Source organism: Chenopodium album, chromosome 22 (genome assembly GCF_948465745.1).
Source record: "Chenopodium album chromosome 22, dcCheAlbu1.1, whole genome shotgun sequence".
NCBI classification, from domain to species: domain Eukaryota; kingdom Viridiplantae; phylum Streptophyta; class Magnoliopsida; order Caryophyllales; family Amaranthaceae; genus Chenopodium; species Chenopodium album.
The window spans coordinates 27617048-27634639 of NC_137855.1; the positions used below are offsets into that span (position 1 = coordinate 27617048).

At 34.0% G+C, this 17592-nt stretch overlaps 1 protein-coding gene across 2 annotated transcripts; it reads left to right on the forward strand.

Moving 5' to 3' along the window:
- Nucleotides 1-1709: 1709 nt before the first annotated feature.
- Nucleotides 1710-16422, forward strand: LOC145604492 (solanesyl-diphosphate synthase 1, mitochondrial-like). Of its 2 annotated transcripts, XM_081660374.1 has the most exons (13): nucleotides 1710-1980; nucleotides 2685-2850; nucleotides 2958-3047; nucleotides 3611-3691; nucleotides 3801-3872; nucleotides 4446-4586; nucleotides 6543-6629; nucleotides 8236-8307; nucleotides 8464-8549; nucleotides 12177-12309; nucleotides 13531-13620; nucleotides 14354-14452; nucleotides 15945-16422. In XM_081660374.1, exons 2-13 carry the CDS (start codon nucleotides 2695-2697, stop codon nucleotides 16122-16124), a joined length of 1287 nt encoding a protein of 428 aa, XP_081516500.1. In that variant the 5' UTR covers nucleotides 1710-1980; nucleotides 2685-2694; the 3' UTR covers nucleotides 16125-16422. The 2 variants fall into 2 exon arrangements, with proteins under 2 accessions (XP_081516500.1, XP_081516501.1); XM_081660375.1 differs by lacking the exons at nucleotides 1710-1980; nucleotides 2685-2850 and having other exon boundaries at nucleotides 2992-3052.
- Nucleotides 16423-17592: the final 1170 nt, after the last annotated feature.

Here is a 17592-nt window from a genome sequence, read left to right on the forward strand (position 1 = left end):
GAAGGTTTCAGGGGTGCCAGTGAGTGGTGATGGAGGGTTTTTTCGAGGAAGGGATTGAGGTGGTTTCGGGTAAACGGCATTTTTACGGGATGAGGGAAGGGAGGGGGGAGGGTTTCGTGGGTGGGGGAAGGGAGGGGGAGGTGTTTCGGCAGGTGGGGAGTGGTGGTTGGGGAATGGGGGCGGTTTTTAGGCTGCGTGGGGGGTGTTTTCGGGTGGGGTCTGGTGGAAGAGGTGGGGGAGGGCTAGTGGAGGGGGTGGTTTGGGTGGGGGGCTGATGGACTGATGGTTTTGGGGGAATTATGGTTTTTTTTTTTTTTTTTTTTTTTTTTTTTTTTTTTTTAATTTTCAAAGTTTTTATTTTAGGGTTTGTTTGGCATTGCTGTGGTTTTCTGTTTTTTGGTTTTTTGTTTTTTAAAAGTATATTATATATGTCACATAATGAATAAAAAATTATTTAGACTTATTAAAATTATGATAATTTTGAAAACTGACAACAAAAAAGTGGAAACACCTTTTTCTTGTTTCCTGTTTTTGGTTTTTAGTTTTTAAAAAAACAGAAAACTGAAAACCAAAAATGATGCCAAACAGACCCTTACTTATTTTATTTTTTTTATTTTGGACTAATCATGTACTAACACGTGGCTTTTAAAGAACATAAAAAAAAAACTAACCTTCTCAACAGGTAACGGGTCATAAGGACTGAAGAAATAGAAGACCCTCCAAAGTTCGGATTATTCTAGATAATCCAAAGTTGGGATTATTGTACCAAAATTGATGAAAGTTGGGATTATTTTTTTCTAATTTCTCCTTTACAGTTTACAATTTTACAAAAAAAAAAAAAAAAATAAAAAAAATAGGTGGATTTACTTTGATTTGGAGTTCCGAATCTAACGAAGTTGGACTTGGATTTGGCTATCTGAAAATTCCAATCTGGAAATTTACTCAAATTAACAATAATTTAAGTACATGCATTCAAAATTTCAAATTTTGCCACAGAATACAGAAATAAACACACACTACACATTTCAAAATTCTAGGGTTACCAAATTTCTTACCTACATGTATTAGCGGAAAAACGACGCCGAGAACAACAACAACCATCAACCAACGAATAAGTACAAACGAACGAACAAGAACGCCGACACAGAAGTGAAGCGAGAAGAACGACGAGCGAGTAAGAGTCAGTATAGAGAGAGGGAAGTTCTGAATTTTAAATTGTGTTTTGGGAAGATGAAAAAAGAGGTTAATGAGAAAGAAAGGAAGTTGAAAAACGGAAAACGGTGTTTCCCCTCATGTGACTCCATAAACAACAAAAAAAACTTCTCATGGAAGCCAAGTCAACGCAGTTACATTTTTTTACTCAACACAAAGTTACAATTCTACCCATGATAGAGATTTTCTCGCCTATAGTTGTTAGAGCATGAGACATCCTCTAAGTGGGGTTGGTAGGACCGTAGGAGAAGGAAATAATAAAAATAGAGGTGGATCATTACCACATACGGAGGTGTTGTAATTATTATAAAACAGACGAAATAAAATGTAGCGATTATTATGACCGACAACAGTATTTGAAACTACCGTATATTTTTAATCGAAATAAAATAATATTAAATTAATAATAATACTGAAAATTACGAAACCTAACCAAGTTTTAAAAATACTTAAAATAAAAAAACCTAAAGTCTTTGACATAAGCTCCTCTACTCAATCTCTTTCCTCCTAAACTGAAAAACGGAAGATGAATTTTGTGATGAACAAGTGTGTGCTTATCGTTTAATAAATAGTGGCACATTTTAGAGTGACAAATCAAAATTAATGGTACATAATTTGGCATCGTCATCGTTTTTCATTTTTTGAGTCAATGTTGTCGGTTTTATAGTGGTTTACTCAACAAGAAACCCTTCAACAATTAACCCCACCGCTGCTCAGCTCAACTCATCTCCTTCGTTTTTCTCTTCTTCATTCAATTAATTCATTCAGGTATCTCAATGCTTTCTTTCATTATTATTTTATCACAACATTTCTGTCAATTTCTAGGTTGTTGATTTTATTTTTTACGAGTTTTGAAATGAAATTCGTTGGAAAATATATTGTGTGATAATGGGTATTTTTTTTTTTATTTTTTTGCTGGAATTTGATCAATGGTTTGATTTAATTTGTTGAATTGTTTATTTATATAGTATTAAAGAAGTAATTTGTGATTTGATTGACCATGTTTATGACAATTTTGTAATGTGGGGTTTAGCTGAATATCGATTATATGTATACCCACTTTGTCAAATGCCCGTCTTTTTGAGGATTGAAATTGTGATTGTTGTTAATTGTTATTGTTGTATGTTTACGTTAGTCTAGTGTACCCTTTTGATTGTTCGAAAGCCGAAAATGATGAATGAATTAATGATAATTAAGAAGTATTGTGCTAAAATTGATGGGTGGCGGGCTGAGCTTATTGGGGTTAAAATACTGACAAATTAGTAAGTTAATACAGCTGCTAAATTGAAACTTGGGGCAAAAACCAGCTCTTCATTGTGATAGTTTAAACTTGGCATGATTGATGGTGATTTACAACTTTTGTTTTATAATGAAGCTGTTGTTGGGGTGTTAAACAAACACTCGGGGAGAAAAGTTTGACAATTTTGGACTTTCTACTATTTTATAATCTCCTGTTTTCTTCTTTGATTTAGCTCTACAGAGATGATGTTTTCTAGAGGATATTCCCGGGTTTCAAGGACTGGGTTGAATCCACTACGATGCCGTAATCCTTGTGGAACTGCTTCTAGCTCAGCTGTTGCTGCATACCATAAATTGCTCTGCCACTCTAATCCTACAATCACCCCTTCGTTGTTCAAGGTATGTATTTGGGTTATTAATTACTATAGGCTCTATTTTTTTTTATATGACCAATATTATAGAATATATTGTGTATTTTATAACTTTGTATTGCATTCCTTATGCAGTATGCTTGGGGATCTACGGAACATACAATCTGCGATTTTCGTTATGATGCAAGACATCATATTCATAATAGTGCAACGTCCAAAGTTGAGGTTAGGTGTGACTTTTGCAGATCCAATACCCAACTAGGCTTTGTATATACTCATGCAATTATTTATTGTTTGTGAGTGAGTTAAGTTGGTCTCTTTGTTGGGAAGGGAAAAAACACAATCTTAGATTTACTTTTGTAGTGAGAAATCTGGTGATGTTCCAAAGATGTTACTGTATACATATTTGCAAGTTGTAATTCCATGAAATACTTTTGTAGTGAGAAATCTGGTGATGTTCCAAAGATGTTACGGTGTTCATAGTAACAGACACTTGACACATGAATGAAGAGTTTCTCTATGCTTTTGTATTGTATTTCATGGAATTGCAATTGTTAACAGCATATATATTAAGGAATATGTTAGTTGCTAATTGATATAAATAATATGCATGTATATGGTTCTGTTGTCAGGAGATGAAGGGGTTAACAAAAACCTGTTTTAAAGTTACAACTCTAGTTGTTCATAATGGATTTTTATATTCATGTTGTTTCGGTCAATTAGTCGTATTCTTCTGCAGAGGCATTTAATTTTGGTCATGCTTTAAAGTTGCCGATTTACTGTTGCAGGACCAATCTGATCCGTTTTCCCTTGTTGCTGATGAGTTATCAATCCTAGCTGATAGATTACGGTCAATGGTGGTTGCTGAGGTGCAACAGTTACTTGTCTTATGTACAGCAGATAAATAAGTTCTGTTTGAATGGAATGAGCGCTGAAAATTAGACATCGTATGATGTTCCTGTTTTTGACTTCTTGCAGGTCCCTAAGTTGGCATCTGCTGCTGAATATTTCTTCAAAATGGGAGTAGAAGGAAAGCGGTTTCGCCCCACAGTAAGTGTTGTGTGTATAGAAGGGATATACCTATATTGCTTGCGTGAAACATGAAGTAACATAACGTTCACAGTTTCCTTGAAAACTAAAGTTCATTTTGAGATCCGTCAACATGTAACAATTGGAATCACTTTTTTCTTTTATATCCTTATACCTGTAATGTTCTCGATTTGGTGTATTGATAGCATCATTATTGACAGCATGCTATCTTCAATACTGACATGGCTTATTTAATCTGTATCGCACAATTTTTGTTCTTTGAGACTTTTTCAATTTAGAGGTGTAGAACTTAAGTGTAACCCCGATGTGAAGGGTCTCTTACTTTATATTTATGTTACTTTTATATAATAAAAAAGTGAGGCTCTTTGGATGGGACAGATGCTGATGCCTGGTCTTAGACCTTCATGCTTGCTTTTGGGTGTTATGCAACAGGTTGTATGAACTAGGATTTCATTTTCCTGCTGTGTGTATTGTGGTGTTTAAAAAGTCAATCTATCTTAGTTTTACATTTGACTTGGTCTTCTAAAATTCTTAATTTGCCTTTCTTAAGAATTGAAATTTTGCTTTATGCAGGTTTTATTATTGATGGCAACAGCTTTGAACATGCCTGTGTCTTCTGCTGATAGACTATCACCTGCCAGTGTAGTTGATAATTTGGAAACACAACTTCGTAGAAGACAACAGTGCATTGCTGAGATCACAGAGATGATCCATGTCAGTATATAATTACTTATTTCATTTCTCTTTTATGCCGACCCCACTTATGGGATTAAGGCTATGATTGATTCCTCTTTTATATTCTCCTTTGCGTTTTGGTTAAGTGTTTTTCAAATTTGATATTTTGCCAAAGTTTAAGTTACCTGACAGGGCTGAGTTGTGGCGCCAGGTTAATTGTATTTACTAATTCTTGACTTCTGCCTAAAATTTAGAGACCTACTAGGTTAGTTCCCGTGCCTTACACGGAAATTTTCAATAATCATATTTTTAAACTATCATAATAATTTATAATTAATTTTTTATAAACAAAATAAAATCTAAAAATAGTTGACAAATTTTGATCTAAATAAAGGATTACAAAAGATATGTTAGGTATAAAATGATGTAAAAAATTATCAAACTTATGAAGAATTTTTTTTATAGCTATATAAATATTTTACGTCAAAGATATGTCAAAATTTTTTTTGGGAAGTAATTATATTGTATAAATTTAGAGAATTATTTTTGTATAAGATTTGTATTTTTTTTTAAAAAGAAGACAAACTAAGGACACACCAGGTTATGACACGTGTCATTGCTGGTGTGTCTTTTAATATATAGTTATTGATGAGACAAAATAATGCAATGAGAATTATGAAGTGTGAATAATTGAAAGCTTTAGGGTAGTCTAGATCTAAGGGGTAGAAGTTGGTAATGATGTACCTTACACTTTGGGCCAGCTTTTGGGTTAGGTGCTGAGAAGTGGTACTTTGGGCCGGGGCTGAGTCAACAAATGGATGTACCTCCTTGCTGCACTATTGAGTAATAGATTACTGTCTTGTTTCCTAATTTTCTTTATTCTTTTGTCTGAATGTAAATATTTATGTTATTGATTTTAAAACTGGCCACCCATTTTGTGAATAGATGTTTGAGATTGGGTCTTAAGGTTCTTATCACATTCCATCTGTAGTTGAGATAGTTAATGGTTATTAATTTTGTTAAGCAAATAAAGCTCAGGAGTTAGTTCACAGTCTATTTTCCTGTGTTTCAGAAGATTTTAGTATCCTGAAATTTATTATGGTGCTGTTAACCAGTCTTCAAGCTGGATTCCTTTTGTACTCAAGGGTTCTCCTTGGTTTATTTTCAGCTTAGTTCTCTACAATAATAAAAAAGGGGAGCTTTGCTTGGGTTCTCTGTTTTCAGTAATTATGCGGAACTAAGGCCATCAATATTTGATAATGTAATATAATTGTAAGTTTTGGATAATTAACTGAAATTGGAAATTGCCTTTACTTTCATCTCCCGTAACTAATCTATTTATGTTGCACTCTTGATATTGTTTAACTGTCATTTTGTGCACTGGTTAGTACATGTAACTATAACCCCCCATCCCCATCCCATGACCAACAGATTTTTATTCTGCGAAGTTTATGATTGCCTGAGTTACTACTTGGATCCTGGAGGAAAGCTCCTTATAATGTTCTTTCCTTGTATAGAAAATATTTTTAACCTTATTATAGAAATAACCACTCAATTTGGATAGATTAGTTAAGGCTTTCTTGACTGTCCAAATCTTACATGCAGAAGCATAGTTAGAAGATTTTGCTGTTTGTCTTGCTGGCATGTAAACATTTTTGAGTTCTAAGTATCTTTCTTGGTCTTAATATTAGATTTTGAATTCCTGATTTGTCCACGTTTGATGCTGGATTAAGAGGAACTTGATTCTAGTTAAAGTTGTTATTCTCAATTGACAATACTGTAGCACACCCTTTTTTAAATTTCATCTTTTGTAAAGGATGCATGCTTGCTTATGTCATCACATGATGTATTTGTGAATTACCAAATATTGTATCTGCTATCTGTAGGCATCCTCTTAATTCTTACCTATCGGTGTGCAGAGCTTCAGGAAATAATGGTTGAAACGAGTATCATCTATTGGTCTTAAGTTCTTAATTGATACTCGTGTTGTGTTAGGTAGCAAGTCTTCTCCATGATGATGTATTGGATGATGCTGATACAAGACGGGGTGTTAGTTCATTGAACTCAGTGATGGGGAATAAGGTAATGTTTTCAGCTTCATGGGCTGCATGTCAAATTTGGCAGATTATGGCTATTGTAGTATGACATTATATGCCATTTTAGTTACTTGTATTATAAATTTTAAAATAATGCAGTTGCTCTGTACTGTTTGCAAAAGGCAAAATTGTAGTGTTCAAAAAGTATTGGCACCTTGCTTCCACATTTTTATGGTTCATCTTTTCCTTTTTTGTTTTATAGTTCCAACATGTCATTGCATTTTTATTAAGAGGTATATTTCTATATGTTTACTATACCATTACTGATGCCCTTCCATATCCTCCAACCCCTGATTTAACTGTGGAGCTTAATATTGCTGTACAACCCATAGAATAAAAAAGTGGTTTCGGTCGCGATCGCGAGAACAGTCACGGTGTTACGGTAAAGAAAATGATGCGTTGATCACAGATATCCAGATCTACACAACATTTTCTTATCCAGATCTATATAATTATAACACTTTACCATTACTGATATTGTTTCTATAATTCTACTAGCTTCTGGATTTGCTCTTGCATCACTTAGCTGAAGTTGGTGAATTTAGTTAAACATTCCTCCCAGTCCACTTTGACCCACCTGTATGCTTCTGTTAAAATTCTTCAATTTAATTGCTTAGGTTGGTGAATTTAGTTAAACTACCTTTCTCATTCAAATTAACCCTCCTGTACACCTTGTGCCTCCAATCTCTCTACCATTGCAGTATCCTGCCCCATTGAATAGAGTACGAGGCACTATTGCTGGCCAACTGGAAGCTATGTTACTGATAATAATTTGGAGATTTGCGAAATTCCAATACCAATGTAGTGTCATGTGAAAAATTAACATTTATGGGGCCGTTTTCAAGGTTTTTGTTGTGGTTGTGGGGATTTTAGGAACCTTGTGCTTGTCTTCCTAAACATTTGAAACCAGGAGACATGAGTATATAGTTGGATATAAATTGTTAATTCTTGTTTTTGTTTACTGTGGTTTTTTGCTCTCATATGTTAATGTGCATGACAACCATTTTCAGCAGCATTGAGAGCTTTCTTGAGACCCTTTCTTATAAACAATCTCTTCACCAATGGTTTATATTTAGGTTCAAAACTTCAAATGCTCTCTCTCTCTCTCTCTCTCTACCCCAAGTCCTTTATCTTTTTTGCAACCCTTTCTTATTAACAATCCCTTTCCCGATGTTTTATATATAGGTTCAAATGTGCCCCACACCATTACATCGTTTTAATTGACAACCATCATCCATCCCATGTCATGACTGTTATCAATGGCATTTGTCTTAAATAAATCTTTCTTCTTTTCAGCCTTAATAGATCTTGATGGCATTGTTGTAATCACACATCTCAATTTAGGAATTCACAACCTCCTAAATCCTCATCTAATGGCATTTTTGTTCCTCACATTCTGACAACATTAAGCAACCACCATTCCTTTATCAGATCTTGTTTATAACTCCAACACAACAGACACAACCTTCAAAGCAGCCAACACATTCCTTTTTTTACTCCCTCAATCCGTTAATAAGCTTAGCAAAAGATATGATATTATAAATGATTTTCTTAAGCACGTTCCATGACTTAATCTATTTCATACAGTGCAGTTGGCTGTTCTTGCGGGTGATTTCTTGCTCTCTAGGGCTTGTGTAGCTCTAGCCTCTTTACACAATACTGAGGTAAATGTAAAATATTTTTAAACATTTGAAATTGTAGCTCTAAATTGTTTTTTTTTTTTTTTTTCCTCTCCTCCCAATGCCTGTTGGTTGCTTCATAATGTTTTGCAAGAAACACAAATATGTGGGGCAATTTACAAATGAGGATTTGTTTTGCAGGTTGTAACACTACTAGCTAAGGTTGTAGAGCATCTTGTCACTGGTGAAACAATGCAGATGACAACAACATCTGAGCAGCGTCTAAAGTAAGTTTTTTCTGGAATTATTTTGTTTACCTTTTGCAGTAATGCTTTGTTTGAAAGGGATGACCTAACTCTTTATGTGCATAAATTGGCCGCCAAATTTGTGAAATAAAGGTGGCAATTCAGCTAGAGATGCATTTGTTGATGATTGCATATTTGTCTTCTTATCTCCTGCACAGAGATCCAACTTGTCAAGTTCTCTTGACATGATACGAGAATTAAAACCTTAGTATGTTATGTCCATATTTCTTGCTTGTTTGATTTATTGAAGGTGAAGGAACTTTAAAGAATTGTGAAAGAGACAAAGATATGTATCATAAGATAAAAAGAAAACTAAAGATCTCTATATGGACATAAAAAATTATAGGGGAAAATCTGTTGGTAACTCTATTAAATAATTGTAAATGGGCTGAAGGAGGGACTTATTCTCACGAATTTTCTAACTATATTGAAGTTAATTTATAAGACTTTTAAGACTTTGAAACAAGTACTATGTACTATCATGGTCCTCGCTCTCTTATGGCTGTATGCAATAACATGCTACCATGTGGTGTTAATTATGTTATATTGAAAATCTTTGAAAGTTCTTTCACCCTTTCCGAAAAATAATTTATTAATTCTAATGTAATTAACTATGGAATTGATTACTTGGTAGGAAATTTGTCTAAAACTACAATTCCCCCTGTTTGAAAATATTGATAAGAACATTCTTATACTCTTATTAAACAAAATAACTTCAAATCAAACAAAGTCATACCAATCTTTGTGAACTCTTTTATGAAACTGGTCTCTGGCCAAAAAGACCTATTATAGCAACTAGCAAGTATGCTTTTGTCATGTGATAGTCATGTGATTTTTTCTTTTTTTCCTCCTCTCATCTAATTTCGTTTTTAACAATTGACTTCACGTACTCTTGGTATTTGATAAAATCTCTCACTCTCTTTTCCTCCTAATTCATGTCCTCCTTTTCTCTCTATCTCTCCCTCTCTCAATAAGAGGAAGCCTGATTATTTTACTTCAAAAATCTAATTATACAACCACTTGGTTCCAGGGAGTAAAAACCTAAGTTCCAAATTGTAATATTTTGGAATGCAGCATTAAGCATATTAAAGGAATAAGTTCAAGGAACAATGCTGCCAGCTAGACCTGGTTATTGGGCGGGTTGGGTTAGGGGCGGTTGCGGGTCGGGTCAATGAGGGTCACATTTTATAGGGTCAATATTTGGTTGGGCCAATGCGGGTCGCGGGTCAATTGTGGGTCGATAATGGGCGGGCTTGCAAAATATCAGTTTAAAAAAAATATTGGACAAAGCCATTATTAAGTATATATGAATATAAATTTATCTATGTAATTATTTTTACATTATCTATTTTCTTTATCAATTAAATTGGAAAAACATTTTGTCCCTATATTGATCCTGTCCAAAAGGGCCCTGTCCATTAAAGGCCCTATCCATTTAAAACCCTTTAAGCTTGGCCCTGACCCTATTATCATTGGGCTACCCTATCCAATAACCACCTCTACTGCCAGCTATGCATGTGGGGCTTGTACATTTTGTAAGGATCTTAGGGGCTTTTATTGCGGGAATATCTGATGTATATTTTACCTATTGCACTTCATTTCTTCTTTCTGTATTGTGAGGTGTCTTTTTACTCATTGGAGGGTTGGGGGTTATATGTGTATTAATGAGAAGTGTTGGGTTGGTAAAAAAAAATAAAAACTCCTCTGCTAATTTTGAAAAATTTGTGTGGGCTTTGGTAGTGATAACTAGTGAGAATAAAAACACTTTGGAGTGCCATGGAGATTCTGTGGAATATTTTAGCCTGAGATGAATGCTTGAAATTAACAAATCTTACTATTGAACTATGCGTTGGGATCTCTTATGTGAAAAATTGATCATCCCTACAGTGTTTATGATTCTTGCTTCAGAAACTTTTCCTGATTTTAAGTCTTCCCTTGTGCTGCTCTCTCTCCTTTTTATTTGTTTATTTATTTATTTTTTGTATGATATTTGTAAAATATTTTCTTTCCTTTAGCTAAACAAGTAAATTTTCTGTGTATTTGTGTAAGCAACTAAGTTTTTTTGATGAGAATTCTACAGTATTATTGAATAGCTGGTTTGTCAAAATAATTTGTCCTATGCTTATTGGGCATTGGCACATCTAGATCTTCAAATGCTCTAAGCCTCTAAAGTATGAAACAATTCATTCATTTCCCTTGTTGTTGGCAAGTACACTGCTTTTGTTTTCCTTTTGATGCTCTTGTAAAAGGATTCGCTCTTTTTGAAATGGGAAGTAAGACTATTAAGATTGGCAAAACTTGATCTAAAAATTAATTTTTTACCCTATTGTATTTAAATAAAACTATTTTATATAAAAAAAGAATAAGATTACGTTGCATATATGGTGCATTGGCTCCACGAATTCCTTGCAATTTCGAATGTCTTGCCCAATTTCAAGTTAAAGCATATATTCACATTATTCGAAGGATAGGAATCATAGGACAAGTTGATTGCTAATTGTGCGTACTTCCATTACTATAGTTGAGGGAGTTGCAAGAGGCTGCTACTGTGAGATGAAAATATTCAGGGTAAAGTGCTTGTCAGCTGACTTCATTAATCTAGTGGATTGCTAAATACTGCCCTATAATACTTGATAGTACCCAAGGGTAGGAAATTCTTTGCCCCTCATCTTCCATCTATCCTATCACAACCGCCACCAGCAGCACCACCAGATTGGTAGTTGTCCTCCGCCAGCCACTATTGCCCCTGTCTGTCCATCCTTAACATCAATCTCCACCCATCTACTATTCATTGTCTTTCCTCAAAAAAAAAAAAAAAACATAAAACCTAAAAAAGAAAAACAAATTTTACACTGGCAGGTGGCTATCTAGGTGGCTTCTGCAATAAACACCTTTACCTAGATGCAGGTGAAACTGTCGGACACCGCTTAGATTATGAATGTTAGATTTTTTAATTAAATTGATGGAGTGATGGCAGTAGTAGCTGGTTCTGTCCAGATAAGATGAGGGCAAAAAATTTCATATAAGATAAGATAAAAGGTAAGTTACTATAATGTCTAATGAGGACTTATAATAAGGTCAAGTAAGATAAGATAAAGGGCTAATGAATTCAAATAAGGTAAGGCTTAATGAATTCTAATAACTTCAAACAAAGATAAGTTCAGGGCTAATAAGATATTAAAAAGAAGGTAAGATATCTGAAATTAAGTGAAGAGAAAACTACCTTAATGACTTAATGTATAAAAAGGTCAATGTACACCAAGGCAATTCAGAGTTCCTTGTGCCTTTTGACCTCATGAAGTGAGACATATAAAATAAACAATAAAAAAAACTCGTGAAAAAATGTGTGCCTTCAGTTATGCTTCATTGAAGTCACTTCTAGTAGTTCTTTTGTTGCTGCTGCTCTGTGGCACCTAATGTCCAACTATAGGATTATTTTGTTTCCTCAAGCTACTGTTTTTCTCATCGTTTCTTATAAGGTTCAGAATTCAGATAGAATGGTAATGCACCAACCTGATACTATTTTGATTCAGTAGCTGCTTTATGTTGTATTGATTTATGCTTAATCATGTATGCAGGGCTGATATTTTGGTTCATTTCTACTTGCAGCATGCAGTATTACATGGACAAGACTTACTTCAAGACAGCCTCATTGATCTCAAATAGCTGCAAGGCAATTGCTCTTCTAGCAGGACAAACTTCAGAAGCTGCAACATTAGCTTACGAGTATGGGAAAAATCTGGTGAGTTGTATATTTTTCACCATCTATAATTATTGAGACATGTTTTCTCTGCATACATTATCACTGTAATGGAAAAAGAACAATTGGTTGTCAAATTATAGAATTTGGATAGATCATCCTTAATCCTTATAGTGTAGTAGTGTAACGTGCAATCTCTGCATCAGAAAATGAATACACCTATGCTAAGTAGCTAAGTGGAATATAGCCTAAAAGTATCTGTTGGATCAATATGAACCTATCAAGGGGTGGCCATGGGTCAAATATGAACCGGATTTGAATTTTTGTATCCGAATCCAGATCTGATCTATGATTTTTGAGATCCAACAAAGATAATTTTAAACATTAATAGAATCAAGAGTTCAAAAAGGCATCTTGATACAATTTAATGCATGTAGCAATCATTACAAGATTAAATTTTTTGTGCTTAAAATGGGTGGCTTTTTCTGTTCATTTTTCTGGAAGAATTTTGAAGTTGTGTTGGATATTGAGTTAGACCTTGTTCACTTCACCTTATTTTGATGAACTGAAATTATTTTATTAACTAAAATTATTTTTGCTGAACTTGAATTATTTTTACTGAACTGATATCAATTTTACTAAACTGAACTTATTTTTACTGTATTGAAATGAACTTAATTTTACTGAACTGAATTTTATTTTTGTAAGGTGAACTAAACAGGGCGTTACTGCTGAAGTGCTGATTCAGGCCTGCAAAATGATTATATAGTGCTTGTTTCTATATACTGATGAGTGATGGTTTCGTAGGCCTTATGCTCTTTTTGCCTGCCTAACCTTAGGGCTAAAGTGCAGTTAGGGAAATGCTATTATTTATTCAAAGGGGAACCATTGCACCTGTTAGGCTACCATCTTATTCACATATTGCTCATAGAAAAAGAACTTGTGTTAAATTTGCATCCTAAACTCTAAAGAACCTCTTCAGGAACTCATTATGTATTGGATATTTGTGATAAAGTTGTACACCTTGAGGAACCCATTTCCAGTTATCTTTAATTTTTAGTGTATTGATCAATCCTGAGCTTTTTAATACCACTATATTCAGTTTTGTTGCATTTATAAGCTGATAAGTAAAGGCTAGCTGTTGTTTTGCTGTTCATCTAATATAATTGTTTTAGTATAAGATAATTTTATGTTTAAGCGACCTTCCTGCTAGATAATGTCAATAGATATTGCTCATTACATCTCCATTTTTTACCTCCACAGGGACTGGCATATCAACTGATAGATGATGTTCTCGATTACACTGGCACATCTGCATCACTTGGAAAGGGTTCACTTTCTGATATTCGTCATGTAATCTCTTACCTCTTTTCTGTTTAGAGAGAATTGTTCATTATTTGTCGAAAATCTCTATTCCGTAAGCCAACTCTTGAGGAGTTTGGTGTCCTCTCTGAACTGTCCGAACTTTTTACGTAATCTTTTCATATAGTTGTTTTTACATGTTTTTAAATTTGAAGTGCGCATGCATTTTAGATCTAGTTCTTATTTAAGGAACCAAGAATCGTACACATATTGATAGTATTTGAACTCTAAAGGCCACATTTAGTTGAAAAGCCAAAATATTTTTGTAACTTTGGCTTGGTATCAACATCATGGGAGATTGACGAAGATTTAAACTTAAAAGAAACTCATGTTACTATTTATCACTCAATCAGCAATGGCATTGCAGTATACATTCTTTGCATTACTGCCACAGAAATACTGTCCTCAGTTATAATTTGTGGCAAAACTGCCATATAGCTATTAATATCACATCCTATAAGTAAAAAAATGATAAATTCCTCCCAATTTATGTATTCAGAGACACACCATTATATATGTATTTGTGTGTGAACTAGGTTGACATACATTCCTTTTTATTTTAGTGTATTAATATTTACATATGCACTCTTTCAAAAAAAATTTCAGTCTAGGGGTAGGGTTGCATCTGGACCTCCCCAGGCCCCACTGATTATTTGAAAGGGTTATAGTTGCTGTCTTTATTTCTTCAGTCACTAAGTGCTACATGTTGCTATCTTTTCCACAGGGGATTGTCACAGCTCCTTTGTTGTTCGCCATAGAAGAGTTTCCTCAATTAGGTGAAGTTGTGCAGCGAGGCTTGGACAACCCTACAGATATAGATCTGGTATGTTTATAAGTGAACTTCATTTTAAAATCCTTCTCCGTTTCTTGTTTTTGAAATTTGCATGAACAAATGCTTTTATCTAGGTTGGGCTCCTAAATGATCGATCAGATAGTTATTCTTTTGTGACTTTGCAATCATCTTTCGCAAGCATCTTTGTGGAATCTTTGTACTAATTTCTTAGACTTATCTCAGCATATCTTTTCACCTCCCTACCTAATTATATGCTGTTTTATTTGTCCTAGGAAGTTCCCTCGTGAACTCTAATTTACTGTTTAATACATGTGATAGGATCCTTTTTTAAGAGTTGGTTGAATAAACATCTTTGAATATCTCAATGCATATTTAGTATACAAAGTTGGTTAAAGAACCTTTTGAATATTGTTCAGCAAAAGGCTTTTTTCTTTTCCTTCCTTTTTCTGTCTTTATATTCTGATTGGTCTATCTCTTGGGAATGATGTTGAGTGTCCTGAGTCTTATGTAATATTATTCTGGAAAATTTTGAGGTTCAGGAGTCAATTTCAAGTATATCGGAGCTCTAATATTCAAAGTTTGAATGGGTTTCTTGGGACCTTAGTATAAAGAAGGTTGTAAAGAGACTGGCTTGTGTGAGAAAAGTACTTGGATCTGGCAAGAGATTGGGGTTTTAGGTTGTGCTAGTGTGCCTAAGGATATGCCTCTATGGTGCGTGGAAGAATATGGTCTTTTTCTGTGGAGCCTAGGTTTTTTTTTAATCTTTTATAAATGTTTTTTCAGGAATTGGTTAGGATTGTCTTGTCCAGGATTAATGCTTGCCATGCAAGTCTGAAAGTTGATCTAGAAGTATCTAGGTTATCTTTTGCATTTGTAGAGGCGAGAGTTGGTTGATTTAAGTCCTGGGGGGTGGTACACTGGTACCTAATAGTCTACGACATTTGATTGAATTTTGTTAACATCATTGTCCTTTGTGGCTCTTTCTGTACACTCATGCCCAAAGTTGCTAACAGGGACAAACTAAATCAGAGATAGTTCTTATTATTTTTCTGACATAATAATGTTGATTGATAATCCTCTTCTTATTGATGGTATAATAAGGAAAGTACTTACCATTCCTTGCAAGATTTTTATCCCGATGGAAACATCATAAAGCGGTTTAGTTCTTAGTTGGGTGTTTACTTTTTGTGATGCGCCAGATAAAAGGGGTGGAAGTATTTTTTGGTAGGTTGTTGTCCATATATTTATAACCATTTGCCAACATATCTGCCTTATCAGGATTTGGATATAATCACAAAAGCATGTAGATACCACTTTTGCACAAGAGATGAATTCTTTTTTTTTTTTTTTTTTTTTTTTTCATTTCTTCAATAAGTATTTAATAAGAATATTGCTTGCTTGCATGTCCTGTTCAGTTTACTAGTATAATTTTCAGTAGAAGGCACCAGCAGCCCGCTTTATGTTTTTTTGAGGAATGCAACGTATTTATATAATCTGTTTTTTTATTTTATTTTTCATTTAGGCTCTCGATTACCTAGGAAAAAGTCAAGGGATACAGAAAGCAAAGGAATTAGCACTGAAGCATGCAAACCTTGCGGCTGAAGCTATTGATTCCCTTCCTGAGAGTGATGACGAGGATGTAAGAAGATCAAGGCGAGCACTTGTAGATCTTACACACAGAGTCATAAACAGAACTAAGTGAATTAAGATATGGACGATTTTGTTTCATCTATTTATGTTGTCATGTATAAAATGGGGCAGACTCAAGGTTTGCCTCAATATTCTTTCACAGGTTTAATTATGTTCTTTTGCTGCATTTCAAAGCAAAGGCTTATGCATAAAAGTTTTAGTTAGACAATAGTGGATTCAGATGTACGAGTGTAGCAAAAATTTATGCTTTTTTTTTTTTTTTGTTTTTTGTTTGTTTGTTTGGTTTTTTTTTTTTTTTTTTTTTTTTTTTTTTTTTTTTTTTTTTTTTTTTAACGCAGTTGCTTCTAATACCATTAGAATTTTTGTAGTTTTATTTAGCAAAAACTTTTGCATGCCCCCGGTTTACAATAATTTTATTGTACATCGAACATTCTGCGAAAAGCGACTTTTTTTTTTTTACAAAAGTGACCCTTTTTGTTCACAAAAGTAACCCCTTTTATCTACAAAAGTGACCCTTTTTTTCACAAAAATGACCCTTTTTTACAAAAGTGGTTCTTTTTTCTTCAAAAATGACCTTTTTTATTCACAAAAGTGGTCCTTTTTTTCCACAAAAGTGACCCTTTGTTTCACAAAAGTAATTATGCTACATATGCAAAACAGAGTATCAATCCACGTCTACTTTCATGAGCCGCACCATTCAAGTAAATGTAAGCCAAAATGAAGTAATATCAAATGTAATCACCAACATTAATGCTTTTTCCTACAATCAATCAAAATTTACACATTGACTTATTGATTATATGTTTTAGTCATTGCTCCTTCCACTTTTCCAAATTATCACTCGCTCAATTTTCCAAAAACTTTTTCAGTAATTCCTTGTCTTCATCACCAATTTTTGGATAATTAAGTAAGCTCACAAATGACGATATAGTGTGGTTATCAGCAGCAAACTCTTTGTTTCTCATTAAGCTGATATTCTGTTGCTTTGATTCGAAATTTTCTGCAACTACTTTGATCTAGAGGATTTGGCTTCGTTACATTCGGAAGCAAAGAAGAGCTTGATGCTGCGATCGAAGGAATGAACGGCCAAACACTCAACGACCGTTAGATCACTGTTAACGAGGCTCAAGCAGGCAAGCTCGAGGCAGTGGCGGCGGCAGCGGTGGCTCCGTAGTGGGTGAAAAATAAGTGAGAAGAGAGAGAATACTGATTTACAGTAGCGTTATTGTACATCGGATGTTTTTGAACATTTGTGTTTATTTAGTGTCTTTGTGCCTTCTAAAAACATTCGGGTTTTTATTTATTTTTTTTCTTTTTATTTTGTAGCATATTAAAATTTTCAGAAAAAAATGAAATATTTACACTGAGTGACAGTTCCATGCAATTGTTGAGGGTGGAACACATTCAATAACCATACGAGAATTAATAAGATAACCTACATTTTTTTTTTTGAAAGAATAAGATAACCTACATTTGTTGTTCTATTACTTGCAATCTTGCACGATTGGCATTATATAAGT

Coding starts and splice junctions, on each gene's coding strand:
- LOC145604492 (XM_081660374.1), top strand. CDS start 2,695: ATGATGTTTTCTAGAGGATATTCCCGGGTTTCAAGGACTGGGTTGAAT. Junction 3,048..3,610: donor GTGCAACGTCCAAAGTTGAG/GTTAGGTGTGAC, acceptor TTACTGTTGCAG/GACCAATCTGATCCGTTTTC. Junction 8,550..12,176: donor ACATCTGAGCAGCGTCTAAA/GTAAGTTTTTTC, acceptor TTCTACTTGCAG/CATGCAGTATTACATGGACA.